At 45.6% G+C, this 16,270-nt stretch overlaps 1 protein-coding gene and 1 pseudogene across 11 annotated transcripts in view; one reads left to right on the forward strand and one right to left on the reverse strand.

Annotated features, from left to right (window-relative positions):
* Positions 1-16,115, reverse strand: part of QRICH2 (glutamine rich 2) — a 34,342-nt gene extending 18,227 nt beyond the window's left edge. For 9 of the 11 annotated variants that reach the window (XR_013354967.1, XM_077854340.1, XM_077854337.1 and 6 more), the window contains exons 1-4: positions 15,564-16,115; positions 15,422-15,496; positions 14,393-14,452; positions 13,957-14,067 (exon numbers count right to left, since the gene is read on the reverse strand). Coding sequence is in view for 10 of the 11 variants with exons in the window: in XM_077854340.1 (XP_077710466.1) it covers positions 13,957-14,067; positions 14,393-14,452; positions 15,422-15,496; positions 15,564-16,100 (783 nt within the window). In the remaining variant the exon portion in view is untranslated. The remainder of the gene's footprint in view (positions 1-13,956; positions 14,068-14,392; positions 14,453-15,421; positions 15,497-15,563) is intronic. The other 2 variants (XM_077854332.1, XM_077854331.1) reach the window with 2 other exon arrangements.
* On the forward strand, positions 1,425-3,018 carry LOC144287056 (cytosolic 5'-nucleotidase 3A pseudogene; annotated as a pseudogene).
* Positions 16,116-16,270: the final 155 nt, after the last annotated feature.

Genomic DNA, 16,270 nt, shown 5'->3' on the forward strand with positions numbered 1-16,270 from the left:
CATGGAGATATACATAGAGAGGACTCAGGAGATCTGTAGAGGGTCCTCTTTGGGTAGTCAGCACAGAAATGATCAGCATGTATATGTGAGGAAACTCCCCAAGGTTGGGAAAAGAGCCATCTGCAAGGCTGGAGGGAACAGTGCCCAGACTCTCATGGGGCTGGGAACAGTGCCTGTTTCTATCAGCCAGTTTGGAAAAAACTCAATTCAGGGGAGAGTACTCAGAAAGGTGTTGCCTCAAAAGTGGAGAATAATCAGCTCTACACTGAACATTGCTATGGACCCACTAAAAAAATAACCAAACAAAATATACCATAAAAGAAACAACAAGTGAATTAAAATGGTACACTAGAATACACTTACTTAACACAAAAGAGACGAAATTGAGGAATGGAGGAACAGATAAGACAGAAGACATATAGAAAATAACAAATGGAAGATATAAACCTACTTTATCAGTAATTAAACACTCCAATCAGAAGATGGGGATTTGCAGAATGGATTTAGAAACATGATCCAGGGGGCCCACACTCACTGTGTGCAACCCTTTCTTTTGAGGCCTGGAGGCACATGAGACCCTCTCCATGGACTGGCAGCCATGGTCAGGGAGGACACGGTAGCAAGCACCAGCATGTGTGTCCCGGTGGCAGGAGTGGGGCTGGCCCAGCACATATTCACCTTGAAGAGAAACATGAGGCAGAAGCCTAAGATCATTGAGATGCCTGTATCCAAGCCCTGCATCTCTGGATGTTGCTTACTGACTATGCTGTTGTTCTAGGACAAATTTAAGAACAGAAGAACTTGGAGTGCCTTTAAGGACAGTTGAATAACCAAGAAGTGACTAATCAAGAATTTGATGTACGTGTGAAAATGAGGTCAGAATTTCAAAATTTTTTTTTTTAATTTTTTTTTTTTTTTTTTAATTTATGATAGTCACAGAGAGAGAGAGAGCGCGGCAGAGACACAGGCAGAGGGAGAAGCAGGCTCCATGCACCGGGAGCCCGATGTGGGATTCGATCCCGGGTCTCCAGGATCGCGCCCTGGGCCAAAGGCAGGCGCCAAACCGCTGCGCCACCCAGGGATCCCTGAGGTCAGAATTTCAAAAAAAGTTCAGTTTACATCAAAACTCTGTAAGAGAAGAAATTATCTGCAGTCTTATCCAAGAAGGACCTGCCACCTTTAAGATAGTCATAGACTTCAACACGACACTAAGTAGATTTTCCTACAAAGGGAAAAGATGCCCAACATGTCATAATATTGACAATTATAAGCTGGTTACAGATCGAGGTCAGAGTTACTGCAAGTAAAGGAAAAAGACTATGCTATTAAAATTGATCCTTTTCCTACAATAGAAGAGAATTACCCTTTTTATAAAAAAAAAATTATTCATGAGAGACAGAGAAAGAGAGGGGCAGAGACACAGGCAGAGGGAGAAGCAGGCTCAGTGCAGGGAGCCCCATGTGGGACTCAATCCCGGGACTCCAGGATCAGGCCCTGGGCTGAAGGCGGCGCTAAACCACTGAGCCACCCAGGCTGCCTGAGAAGTACCCTTGTATGGTTGAAAGGTACCCTAAATCACAAGGTTTGCTTGTTGAACAAGCTCTACCAGAAGCTAAACTGAAAGAAACTGTGGCAGAATCTGATGTATGTTCAGGGAAGGATACGAGAATGTTGTCAGTAAGCTCCAACAACACAGTCTCCCCAGGTTCACATTTTCAGCTGGTATCCATGATGTACTAGAAGAAGTATCCCTCAAGCTAGAGTTGATCATCCAAACGTCAGAGTCATGACCAACTTCGTGGATTTTGATGAAAAAGGAGTGTTCAAAGGACTTAAAGGAGGACTAATTCATGAATTTAACAGATATGGTAGGGCTGTGAGCAACAGAGAACATCTCCATCAACTATAAGACGGTAACAACACAATTCTGCTGGGAGACTCCTAAGGAGGCTTGAGAATGGCAGATGGACTAGCCCATGTTGAACACATTCTGGAAACTGGATACCAAATGATAGTGTAAAGGAGCTTTTACAAAAAAAGTACATGGACTCTTATGATATTATTTTAGCAAAAGATGAATCATTGGAGGTAGCCAACACTGTCTTACAGAAGATTCTGTAGATAAGCATTCTTTAAGACCTCTTCCCTGTGGATACAATTGATGCAAGAACTGCTTGTCCATTTGTCTTGCTCAAAAACTCTTATTTGTAATATATTCTTGCCCTTGAAGTTTTCCTCTGCATTACTGAAGTAACTTCAAACACAAAAAAGGACCTGTAAGGTCCTTTTTTCCACTTCTCTCAATACACTCCTCACCATATTTTTTAACAGATTTTTAAAAAATTAAAAAAGCCTCAAAACAAAACTTAAAGTCAAAATATTAAAAAATAACTCCTCTAACTTTTCCAAAATGAATTTTGTAGTTTATGTTTTTAGGGCCTTCTTAGTACTGGTAAAGTTTGTAGAAGTTAAGAAGTTTTATGAAATGGTGAAACAATGTGCATGATTTTAAGTTTTGTTCCTTTCATAATTTAGGTGAATTATGCTGATGGCATAATCATCTCCCAATATTGTATTATGTGTGATATTTTGTTTTAGGAACATTAATATTTACCATAAAACATTAGCACTTGGTGTTTAAAAAAACTTTGGATCCCTGGGTGCCGCAGCGGTTTACGCCTGCCTTTGGCCCAGGGCGCGATCCTGGAGACCCGGGATCGAATCCCACGTCGGGCTCCCGGTGCATGGAGCCTGCTTCTCCCTCTGCCTGTGTCTCTGCCTCTCTCTCTCTCTCTCTCTGTGACTATCATAAAAAATAAAATAAAATAAAAATAAAAAATTAAAAAAAAAACAAAAAAACTGTTGGTGGGATCCCTGGGTGGCGCAGCGGTTTGGCGCCTGCCTTTGGCCCAAGGCGCGATCCTGGAGACCTGGGATCGAATCCCACATCGGGCTCCCGGTGCATGGAGCCTGCTTCTCCCTCTGCCTGTGTCTCTGCCTCTCTCTCTCTCTCTCTCTCTGTGACTATCATAAATAAATAAAAATTTAAAAAATTTTTTAAAAAACTGTTGGTATCGACGTTACTAATCATTACAAAATGTTCTATAGAGAAGCACAGATAATAAACATGAAATGAAAAGCAAAACCAAAAAACAAAACCCATACATGATCCAACTAAATGCTGTCTATAAGAGATCTATGTTAGAGTCAAAGAAAGAAACAGGTAAAAAGTAAAAGGATAGAAAAAAAATAAATGCAAATAATCAAAAGAGAGCTGGGGGCACTGCCTGGCTGGCTCAGTTGATGGAGCATGGGACTCTCAATTTCAGGATTGTGAGTTCAACCCCTACCTCCAATGTAGAGATAAAGAAGGAGGAGGAGGAGGAGGAGGAGTAGAGGGGGGGAGGAGGAGGAGGAGGAGAAGAGTTTGAGTAGCTGTGCTAATATCAGACAACATTGTTAATAGAGACAAAGAAAGACATTTTACACTGATAAAAGAGTCAATTTATTTAAAAGATGTAATAGTTTAAAAAAATATATGAACCCAACCATAGTGCCCTAACAAACATGAAGAAAACCTGACAGAATTAAAGGAAGAAACAGACAAGTCAACAATAATAGTTGCAGACTTTAATATCTCACTTTTGATAGGGATAGAATACAGATAGGCAGAAGATCAACTAGAAAATAAAAGACTTGATCTATGGACCAACTGTACCAGCAAACATCTGTAGAACACTCCACCCAAGAAGATCTGAATAAACACTCTTCCTGCATGCACGCAGAACATTTTCCACAACAAACCATATGTTGGGCCACTAGAAAACAAAATGAAATACAAAACACAGGAAAAATAAAGATGTTTTCAAACAACTAAATACAAGCTGAAATTCATGAACAGCAAGACTCACTCTATAAGAAATGTTAAGTGAAATCCTTCAGGCAAACAGAAAATGATACCAGAGGGGTAACAAGCACTGGAAATGATGTTTTTTCTTGACTCAAATCCCTTTGAAAGATAAACGACTGAACAAAATAATAAGACTGTATTGTAGGGTTTATAACAAATGTAAAAGTAAAACGCATGACAACAACAGCATAGAATAGGAATTGGCAAAGGCACCTGGGTGGCTCAGTGGTTGAGCATCTGCCTTTGGCTCAGGTCATGCTCCTGGAGTCCTCGGATCGAGTCCTGCATTGGGCTTCTCGCAGGGAACCTGCTTCTCCCTCTACCTGTCTCTGCCTCTCTCTGTGTGTCTCTCATGAATAAATATTTTAAAAATCTTAAAAAAAAAAAAAAAAGAACAGGAATTGGCAAGCGATGGTCCATGGGCCAAAACCAGCCCATCATCTGTTTTTGTAAATGACGTTTTATTGGGACACAGACACACTCATTCACTTATGTATTGTTTATGGTTGCTTTCACAATAACAATAGAGTTGAGCAATTGTGACAAAGACTGTATGACCCACAAAACCTAAAATATTTCCTTGGCTCCTTCACAAAAAGTTTGTTGACTCCAGAATTAAAGGCCTCTAGAAGTATTTTACTGTAAAATCCTAATATAACTTGAAGGTGGATTGTGATAAGCTAAAGATGTATAAATCTAGAAACCTTAAAGCAACCACTCAAATAACACAGATGTATAGCTAATAAGCCAATAAGGATGTTAAAAAGCAAAAACACTCAAATAATACAAAAGAAGTAGACAAAGAGGGAAAAGGAAGAAAAAGCAGATGGAACAAATAGAACACTAATAGTAGGATGACAGACTCAACCCTAATTATATCAATAATCACATTAAATGTAAATGATCAAAACAGCCTGATTAAAAAGCAGAGATTGTCAGGGGCACCTGGGTGGCTCAGTCAGTTGAGCATCTGACTTTGGCTCAGGTTATGAACTCAGGATCCTGGGATAGAGCCCTGAGTTGGGCTCCAGTGGGGAGTCCACTTCTCCCTTTCCCTCTTCCTGTATACCTCTCCTCATTGCTTGTGCTCATACATTCTCTCTCTCAAATAAATAAAATCTTTTTTTTTTGTTCCAAATAATTATTGAAATCTCTAATACAACATTTCTGGATGTTCCCAACATTTGATTAATGAGCTAAAAATGAACAATTCTAATTTGTTGAGCAAAAATAATTTCAAAAATTTAATGAGATCACAACCATATAGTTTTATTGTTTCCAATATTTTTGAAAATCTTTTTTAAAAAAAAATCAAAGGTTGTCAGATTGGTTAAAAAAACAAGATCAACTACATGCCACTTACAAGAAAAAAAACTTTATACAGAGAGACATACATAGGTAAAACAAAAAAGAATTGGAGAAGATAAACCATATTCATAGTAAAAGAAAAAACTAAGAGCTGAAATCACTATATTAATATCAGACAAGGTAGATTTCAGAACTAAGAATATTACTAGGGATAAAAAGATCATTTCTTTTTTTTTTTTTTTTTTTTAGATTTTATTTATTTATTCATGAGAGACAGACAGAGGCAGAGACACAGGCAGAGGGAGAAGCAGGCTCCCTGCAGGGAGCCCGATGTGGGACTCGATCCGGAGTCTCCAGGATCACGCCCTGGGCCAAAGGCAGACACTCAACCACCAAGTCACCCAGGTGCCCCAAAAAATGTCATTTCTTAACATAAGGAGATCAATTCATCAAGAAGGCATAACAATCCTAAACGTTTCTGCACCTAATGACAGGGCTTCAAAATATGTGAAGCAAAACCGGATACACCAACAAGGAGATATGGACAAATCCACAGTTATAGTCAGAGATTTCAATACCTTGCTCTCCATAATTGACAAGTAGGCTGGAAATCAGCAAGGTCATTGTTTTTGTTTTCTGGAGCTGCTATAACAAACAGACTAGGTGACTTATGCAACAGAAATGTATTGTCTCACAGCTCTGGAGGCCAGAGGTTCAGGATCAGGTGTTAGCAGTGTCGGTTCCCTCTGAAGCTGTGACGGAGAATCTGTTCTATGCGCTCTTCTGGCCGCTGGTGGCCTCAGGCATTCGTCTATGGTTTCTTCTCCTGACCATCTATGGACAGTCATCTCCAATCTGTATGTGTCTGTCTTTCTGTCCAAATTTCCCCTTTGTATAGAGATTCACTTATATTGGATTAGGGCCCACCTTATTGACCTCGTCTTAACTTGATCATCTGTAAAGACCCAGTTCCAAATAAGGCCACATTTACAGATCCTGGAAGTTAGGACTTCACCACCTTTTAGGAGGGGTGGGGAAGGACACAGTTTAACCCTAAACAGATACAGTAAACTTGAATGACACTATAACCTACTGGACCCAATTGACATTTACAGGCTATTTCCCTCAGCAACAGCAGGAGACAAATTGTTCTCAAGGGCACACAAAACACTTCACAACATAGACCTTATTCTGGGCTGTAAAATATACATCTATCAACTTAAAAGGATTCAAATGGTACAAATTATATTCTCTGATCACAATGGAATTAAATTAGAAACCAGTGACAGAAAGATCCCTGGAACATCCCCCAAATATTTAGAAACAAAATAACAGACTGCTAAATAGATCATGGATTAAAGAAGAAATCAAAATGGATACAGAAAGTATTTTGAACTATATACCAGAATTTGAGGGATGCTGCTAGAGCAACACTTAAGGACATATTTATAGCACTAAGTGCCAATACTGAAATAGAAAAAAAGAGTCTCAGTTTGCACTTCAAGAAACCAGCAAAAGAAGAGCAAATTAAGCCCAAAGCAAAGTAGAAGAAAGGAAATGATGAAGATCAGAGCAGAAAGCAATGGACAGAAAACAAAATCGGTAAAATGAAAAACAAGTTATTCGAGTAAATCAATATAATTGATAAACCTCTAGACAGACTGATGATGAATAAGAGAGAAAAGACACAATTTACCAACATCAGGAATGTCATTGAGGAAATGCAAACTAAAACATAATCCCACCGCACACCTATTCGCATGGCCAAAATCTGGAACAATGCCAACTCCAAATGCTGGCAAAGACATGGAGCAACAGAAACTGTCGTTCAGGGGCGTCTGAGTGGTTCAGTAGTTGAGTGTCTGCCTTTGGCTCAGTTCATGAGCTGATGTCCTGGGATGGAGTCCCTCATCGGGTTCCCCACAGGGAGCCTGCTTCTCCCTCTGCCTATGTCTCTGCCTCTCTCTCTGTGTCTCTCATAAATAAATAAATAAACAATAAAAAAAAAAAGAAAGAAAGAAACTGTCATTCATTGTTGGTGGGAACACAAAATGGTACAGCCACTGTGGAAGATAGTTGGAGGTTTCTTACAAAACTAAACATACTCTTTCTGTATACCAGCAAATCACAGTCCTTGGTATTTATCCAAAGGAGTTGAAAACTTATGTCCACACTGTGGTCCATCCCAGACAACGGAATGTTATACAGTGCTAAAAAGAGATGAGCTATATATTGAATCATGAGGAGACATGGAGAAAACTTAAAATTCCCATTACTAAGGGGGGAAGAAGCCATCATACCATATGATTCCAACTATATGACATTCTGGAAAAGGCAAAACCATGGAGACAGTAAAAGGATCAGTGGCTGCCAGCATGGAGGGAGGAAGGAAATAGGCAGAGCCTGGAGGATTTTCAGGGCAGCAAAACTATGGTGTAGGATACTAAGTAGTGCACCCATACCATTATTACACATTTGTCCAAATGCACAAATTGTACAATGCCAAGAGTGGACCTTAAAACTACAGACTTTGAGTGATATTATGTGTCCATGTAGGTTCACCAGTTGTAATAAATGTACTGCTCTGGTGGGGGATGTTGTTAGTGGGGAAAGCTATGGTGTGTATATGGGCAGAAGGTATATAAGAAATCTCTATACTTTCTACTTAATTTCATTAAGTTTATTTTTTTTTAAAGGTTTTATTTATTTGAGACAGAGAGACAGTGCACAAGCGGGGAAAGGGCAGAGGGAGATGGAGCAGCAGACTCCTGGCTGAGCAGGGAGCCCAACATGGGGCTCGATCCCAGGACCCTCAGATCATGACCTGAGCCAAAGGCAGATGCTTAACTGACTGAGCACCCAAGTGTCCCTTTAAATTTATTTTTTATTTATTTAAGCAAGCTCCATGCCCAGTGTGGGACTTGAACTCACAACCCCATGATCAAGTCACTGCTCTACTGGCTGAGCCACGTAGGCACCCCTATACCTTCTACTCAGTTTTCCTGTGAACTAAAACTCTAAAAAACAAAGTCTACTTTTTCTAAAAGTCAGTTTTCAGGGCATCCCAGGTGGCTCAGTGGTTTAGTGCCACCTTTAGCCCAGGGCATGATCCTGGAGACCCGGGAGTCCCACATGGGGCTCCCTCCATGGAGCCTGCGTCTCCCTCTGCCTGTGTCTCTGCCTCTCCCTCTTTCTCTCTCTCTCATGAATAAATAAATAAATAAATGTCAATTTTCAAATGTGTGTGGGAAAATGTCTCTCCATAAGCCACAGCTGGCAGTGACTCCACTACCCTCTTTTAGGCAATATCTAATCCTGACCAGAGGCCATGTTTTGATCCCCATCACAATCATTTTTTGGTCAGGATCCAAGTTCCAATGATTACAATCCTTTTTTCCTTGATTAAAAATTTTTTTTAAAAAAATTTGTTTATTTGAGAGAGAGAGAGAAAGAGAGCACACAGAGGGAGTGGGAGAGGGAGAAGCAGACTCCCTGCTGAGCAGGGAGCTGGATGCGGGGCTCAATCCCAGGACTCTGAGATCATGACCTGAGCTGAATGCAGACACTCAACCAACTGAGCCACCCAGGCAGCCCCTTTCTTTGATTTTTTAAAAGTAATCTACCCTTAACGTGGAACTCAAACTCCCAACCCCAAGATCTAAGAGTTGTATACTCTATCAACTGAGCCAACCGCTCCCACCATCATTCCAATCTTAAATATCACCTGCAACTTGTACCAAATCTGTTGACCTCCATAACCTCCATGACCTCTGTAAAGCTGCAAACACATAGCTTTTGGTAGGGGACCCTGGCCAGGGTGAGGCTAGCACCACCCCAGTGTGAACTCCCTGGATACTGAAGACCCTGAAATCTCTGCAAAGCAATTTCCTACTACTCACAAAGAACCTCCAAGATCCCAGGAAGCGTGAAAGATGTACAACATCTTGGGACCTCACCCCATCAGAGCCTTCCCAGTTTGGGGGCCCAATACTTCCCTCTGAGGTCAGAAGCTGCCTCACTGGTAAGACTTAATAGCCCAGCTCTGGGACTTACTCGATGCTGCCCAAAACCACCGAACAAAAACACTAGTTCAGTGTCCTAGATTCATTTTCTACTGCTGTATAACAAATCAGCACAAATGTAGACATCGAAAACAACTCGAGTTTATTATCACTCAGTTCCCATGGGTCGTGAGTCTGGTCATGTTTTATCTGGGTTCTCTATTAGGGCCTTAGCCTGCAATCCAGGCCAAGCTGAAGCCTTGTCTGAGGCTAGGGTTGTTGCCAGAATTCACCTCCTTGCGCCTGTAGCTCTTAGCTCCTAGAGACCACTCTTAACTCCAGCCATGTGGCCCTCTCCATAGGGACCATACTCTGGTTTCACTTTCTTTTTTTTTTCCCCAAAGATTTTATTTATTTACTTGACAGAGAGAGAGAGAGAGAGCACAAGCAGGAGGAATGGCAGGCAGAGGGAGAGCAAGGAACCCAATGTTGGGGCTCGATCCCAGGACCCAGGGTCATGACCTGAGCTAAAGGCAGATGTTTAACTGACTGAGCCACCCAGGCGCCCCTGGTTCCACTTTCTTGAGGAGGGATTGCCTGATTAGGTCAGGGCCACGCAATCCCTCCTTTGATCAACTCAAAGTCAATTTATTAGCAACCAAATTATGGGAGAGACACCCTACCCCATCACATCCACAGGTTCTGCCCACACCTGAGGGGATTATATAATGTGTGCACAGAAGAGAACCATCTTCTTAGGGTCCTGCCTATTACGTAGAAAGGCCTACTGGCCTTAAAATCAATCGCTGCAAACAACAACCACTAGAGAAAGAAAGAAAGAAACCTGCAAAAATTTTGAAAGCAAAAGCAAGTCTTAAAAGGCACCCCATATACCAGTGTCGGAAAACCACTCCAGAGGCAGCTGCTGTGGACTGTGTGTCCAGGCTATTGGCCAATGCTCAGAAATGAGAACAACAGATGATGGCAGGGAAGCTCAGCTAAGCCTACCAGACTGGCCAATCATTCATGAACTGCTCCGAGAGGACTAAGGGGACCATCTTACTATGTTCCAGACGGCTGCCCTTACAAATTACCCTACAATATAGTGGCTTCCAGCAACACAAATGTGTCATCATACAGGTCGAAAGGTCAGAGTTCCACAGCCAGTTTCCTGGGGCTGGTGGCCGCGCAGGCTCTTGGCACAACTTGCTTCCACGTCTCCTCCAGCTACTCAGACTTGCCGGCCTTCCTTGGCTGGTGTCTACCCCCTCCAGTCTCTGCTTCTGTGGCTACCTCACCTTCCCCTCTACTGTGGTTGAATCTTCTGCCTCTGTCTCATCAGCACCTTTTGGACCACACCCCCAGATGATCCAGAATGAGCCTCCATCTCAAGATCCTCAACGACATCCCGTTGGCCAAGTCCCCTTCTCCGTGTAAACCGTCGTTATCCAGCTTTATCGTGGTGACTAAAGCGAAGTTAGGGTTTTACAGAACAAATGTTTGCAATCCTAGAAAAATGGACATAACAGCCACCGGGGGGTGGGGGTGGGGAAGAGGGTGGAACAGAGCTTTAGAAAATTTGGCTATTTTTGCTACCAATGTTAGAGGACACCCATGTCATCTCTGAGGATCACATGAACTGAAGATAAGTGCCCGTGTGGACCTCCTACCAGGAACCATGCATCGATCAGGCTCATCTGGATTTCTAAACAACATACTGTAACTACACAGCCCCCCTCCAGCTGGGAAAGCCCGGAACACAACCCTCTCTTGCTCGGTCCCTCACACCCCACACCAACAAGCCAGGGATTCTGGAGGCAGAGACGCCAGGCGCTCTATGTTTACAAGAATCCCACCCGCCGCCCCCCCCCCCCCCCACCCCACGCTGTAGTATCTGAAATCAGGTTGTGTCTTTGAGTTGATGGTATTTTGTAATTAATTGGCAGCATATTCTTTGTCCAATGAGTTTGTGAATTGATGGTGCGTGTTAAAGGATACCATCTTAGGCTTGCTGAAATAAGGAGGGATGGCGCAGAGCACGCTTTGGTAGGAAAGTCCTATGATGTTGACCGTCTTGGAAGGTGCAGGGTGAATCTTGTGAAGCCCCTTCCTAACTTGCTCCACTGTTCTCTGGGTCCCAAAGCCCAAGACACCTTAACAGTGATCACAACTGAACAGGTGATCACAACTGAACAGGTCCTGAAGATAAGTTTTAATTTTGTTTTTCTCCTTTATAAATAGAGGCTACAAAGCTTCGAAGAGAAAAGGTCCTTTACCTCGGACATGTGATTTCTGCCAGAGAACATCCGTGCTCAAGGTCTGCGGATCTGCTATAAATGGGGACTGAAAGATTCTTCCACTGTTACGCCCATCACCATGGCTCTAGCAGGACAAAGATGCATCACCTTGATGACAGGGACGTGAGGAAGCTTTTTCTTCCGCTAAGCAAGTTTTGAGCTAGGGTTGGCTCTTCCTTGCTAAGGTAGGTCTCTCATTCTTACCATTAGAAGTAATACGAGGAGGGGAGGCAGGAGGAGCAGGAGCAGCAGCAGCATGGCCATCTTTATGTATATGAACAGAGTTGTGGAGAACGCCCTGTGGCCCATCAGAATACGTGCTTGGACAGCACTGGTCTGTGTCCTACACTCATGTCCTGGGATGGGCATCTTCCACCTCAAGCTCCTGGAACCGTAGCTGTGACGTGTGTGCTTGGAGCCTTCCTCCTCCAGATGGAAACACGACACCCTCCTCATGTCTGGCGTTCCTGATGGGGGATTTGCTCCTCTGCGGCTGATCACCCCCGTACTAGTAAGTACTGGCTTCCATCCTGACCTTCTACTTATGATGCAGGTAGATGGTACACCTCCTGATCGCCTTAGAGCTACCACTCCTCTGCCAAAACACATAGTTGGCCTTAAAAAAAGCTGAGTTCTGAAATCCTAATTTCATATTTATATGAAAGGGTCCCACCAACAGTGCAAGAAAAATTGGTCTCCAGGGTGTGGTTTTCCCAGCTTGAGATGCGAAACTCTCCGCTGTGTTCATGATGGTCTGCGCAGTGAGTGGCTGAACTTGCCCCTCTTGTTCTCTTGTTTCTCAAAAATCTTTTTAATATTTATATTTATTCTTATTTGCTCCTGGGATTGTTCCCGATTATGAGCAAGCGTCAAAAACCAGACACTTCCTTCCCTCTGGAGAAGCAAAAATGTCTAAAGGTGCTTAGGTCACGCTTATTTATAGGTCTGGCAGGTGTCTTCTGCTGGCACCCTGAAAAAATGTTCATTCAAAACATGATACTGGTATGTGTAAGAAGCTTTGGCTTAAAAAAAACAAACAAACAGCGAAAGCAGAGGCAACCTTTCTGTAGGCCTTTTCTTTTGCCTACAGGGTCCTCTTCCAACTTCTTCTGACGCTGCTTTCCTCTGAAGATGCCCCTACCGCATTCAAAAGCAACCCTGGGAGACTAGAAGGATGGCTTTTGTATCCACGTAATATTTGCCATTCCCCAGCTGGCCACTTGGTGGAGCCAAAAGGCCCACTCTCTTCACCTTGCCTTGTGGGTACTGAGGGGGGCGGGGGTGAGGGCTGAAACTTGAATGACCCCAAGGCACAAAGCCAGGAGAAGGGGAATATCCAGACCAAAAGGGCCGCTGATTCTCATCCTTGAGGGCCATTTTATTCAGATGGAGAAAGGGTAAGGATCTAAAAAAGATGTGGGGGTGGGGGTGGGAGTGGGGGTGGGGTGCCAGTTGGTCTAGTATCTGCATTTGGTTCAGGTCATGACCTGGGGTCCTGCCTGGGATCGAACCCCATGTAGGGCTCCCTGCTCAGGGGGGAGTCTGCTTTTCTCTGATGCCTTTCTTCCCCCCAGTTCGTGCGCTCTCTCACGCACGCTCTCTATCTCTCTCAAATAAATAAATATTTTTAAAAATTAAAATTAAGGGGATCCCTGGGTGGCGCAGCGGTTTGGCGCCTGCCTTTGGCCCAGGGCGCAATCCCGGAGACCCGGGATCGAATCCCACGTCGGGCTCCCGGTGCATGGAGCCTGCTTCTCCCTCTGCCTGTGTCTCTGCCTCTCTCTCTCTCTATCATAAATAAATAAAAATTAAAAAAAAAATTAAAATTAAAAAAATAAAAACGATTTGGTTTTCCTGTGCACTGCCTTGGGTCAGACAGATGCATGCATATCCCTGTGTGTCAGTACAGGGCCCCCAAAAGACGTTTTGGACCTGATGTCCAAGGTCAGTCACCTCTGTCCACTAAGTGTGAAGGGACTCGGGCATTTCAGACCAGACTGTAAAGGAATTTTGAAAAGCTACAAAAGCAAACAAAAACTACACTCAGGTACCATTTTCCATCCAATTGGAAAAAATGGGTACTTTCAGACAGTGCTGGTAGGCACCCGAGAAACAAGGTCTCTCCCATATTACTGAGGTGTGGGGTGGTAGGTCTAAATTGGAACCATATCCATGGAAGACAGTTTGGCAAAACTGAGCCAAATCACAAACCCGCATTCCATTTCTAGGAATGTACCCTATGAATGTGTTTGCCCGTGTCAATGTCACATTGGAGGATGGTTTGTTGTAAGATTGGAAAAAAAACAAAACTTAAAAACAACCATAATAGGAAACACGAAAGTATGAACATCTACATAATGGAATATTGTGCAATAGTAAAAAGGGAGAGGTTCAGGGGAGCCCCGCCCAAAACCAGTGCCCAGGTCCCCAGTTTGTTCACCCCTTGTGAGGCCCTCCAGCCATCAGTAATCGCTTGCTCCAGCTCTTCCCAGGTGACCATGGTGACTTCTTCTCCAACAGGCATCAAACTCAACTTCCGGCTCATTAGATCCTGACAGTAACAGCACACAGACAGACAGACAGATACACACCCCAAGTTTAATTCCAGAGAGCTTTAGAAGCAGAACTGAGCTAAAAGAATCCACAGCCCTAGTCCAGAGGAGAAGTCACTGTCCAAGTGACCACTGATCTTGGGAAGCCAGTTTCCTGTCCCTTGTGGGTCCCCGGTGGAAATAGGGCAGGGATGGGAAGGATTTCCCCTCAATCTGGGGACAGTGCCCTACCCCGGGGCAACAGAGACATCTAGGGTGAGAGTCTGGATATCCTCCCCTACTGCCCCCTTGAGGACCCTTTGTCACAGAACTCGCCCATATTACCAGGAATTCATCCCGTTCTCTGATTATCTTCTCTAGCTCATCAATCCGTTGGAAGGCTTTCTGGAAGAAGAGTTCCGAGATGGAGGATCAAAATATCCCCTCTCGTGGCCCCTACACACACACACACACACACACACACAGAAGGAGAAAGCAGGTGTGTGGACCTTACAGGAGCAGGGGGTAGAGAGAGGGCTGCTAAGGCAGGTAAGTGGTTTTCTTTCCAGTCAACAAGAGGCAGGAAAGTGAGGTGCGGTGGAGTGGTGCTGGGGGACAGTGGGCCAAGAGCAAATGCTAACACAGGGGTGGGAACCTGTGGTCCTGGGATTCACGTCATCCTACCCACCAATGAAACATTCCCACACTGCAGAATGAGGCTGACTTTGCCTCTCAAGGACAAAAATGATCAGGTCCTTCAAGGGTGTCTGAATGGCTGTGCGGTTTAAAGAGAAAGGCGCCCCAAAAGAAGCAAAGCACATTGCTAAAACTTAAGTTTCCCCTGTAGGACTTCTGCAAACCTCCTGAATGTAGGAATCTAAAGGTAAAACAAGCCTTTAGTCTAAAAAAAAAAAAAACCCATCTGAACCCCCAAAACCACCACACTTCAAAAAGAAACGCTTCCCAGAGCAAAGATGAGTGCTGTTTGGGGCTCAAGGCCTGACATGGGGGGCAGGAAGGGTCAGGAGCCCCCAGGGCCTCCCTCCTCTCCTCTCATTGCCTCTCTTCCTCCTTCTAGCACTAAGCCCATGGGTGGCTTCCAGAGGGCCTCAAGTAGGAATACCACCCGTGCTTTGGGTCCCTATAGGGCTCATGGAAAGGGAGTTCTAGACGGTTCTCCCAGTGAAGCACTGCGCTTGCTCCTCCCAGCACCTCCGCCTGGGCTGAGCTTAGGCTTTCAACGTCCACCACCTCACTCTTATTCTTGTTTAAAGGAAATTAGCTCAAAGGATATTCAGAGAAGTTGTCAGCTCCCCCCTTGGGCCGGTTGGGGATCCCCCGGGCTCGGGGCAGTGGGGTCCCCGCCGCCCTCACCTCGAGTTTCGCCTCCGGGAGCTCCTGCGCCTTTCCCTTGGCTTCTTGGAGGCTTTTCACGTCTTCCACGGTCGCCTGCAAGGTGGAGACGGCCGCTGGAGGCCGCGCCCCCCCGCCCCGCCCCCCTCACCTGGGCGCTCACCTGGGCGCTCACCTGGGCGCTCACCTGCGCGCTCACGGGCGCCACGCTAGCCTTCTCGCCCTTTCCGGTTCTCAGCGACCCGACCCGCGACCGGGACGGCGCCAGCTTGACCGTCTCGTCCAGCCAGTCCCGGGGGTCCGCGGCCAGCCCCGCGGGCGCCGTCAGGTGCTGCACGTGGCTCACGATGCCCTGCACCTGGCTCGTGATGGTCTTGAGCCGCCTGCTGAGGTCGTGGACCTGCCCGCCCAGCCCCTTCACCTGGCTCTCCAGCGCCGCGGGCCTGGTCTCCTGCGGCGCCGCCAGCTGCGGGGCGCTGACCACGGCCTGCGGCGGCGGCGGCGGCGGCGGCGGCGGCTCCGGCTCGGGCTCCGGCGACTGGAAGTCGATGCGCAGCTCCTGCAGGTTCAGGCTCCGGAGCATGGCCACGATGAGCGTGTGCAGGGCCGTGAAGTTGACGGCGCCCGCCTCCGGGGTGCCGATGGCCAGGTCGGCCAGCTCCCGGAGCGACACGGTGCTGGCCGCCGGCGTGGGCGGCATCGTGCGCGCCGCAGCCCGCCCCGCGCCCCCGGGCGCCCTCGGGGCACAGTCACCGCGGGCCGCCCCCGCCGGGCTCCCCACCCTTTGCTCCTGCCCTCCGCCGGTCTCCGAGCTGCAGCCCTGGGCCGCCCTCCCCGCTTGCCCTCCTGCCGGGTCGCGGCCAGTGGACG

The sequence above is a fragment of the Canis aureus genome, chromosome 16 (assembly GCF_053574225.1).
Source record: "Canis aureus isolate CA01 chromosome 16, VMU_Caureus_v.1.0, whole genome shotgun sequence".
Lineage (NCBI taxonomy): Eukaryota > Metazoa > Chordata > Mammalia > Carnivora > Canidae > Canis > Canis aureus.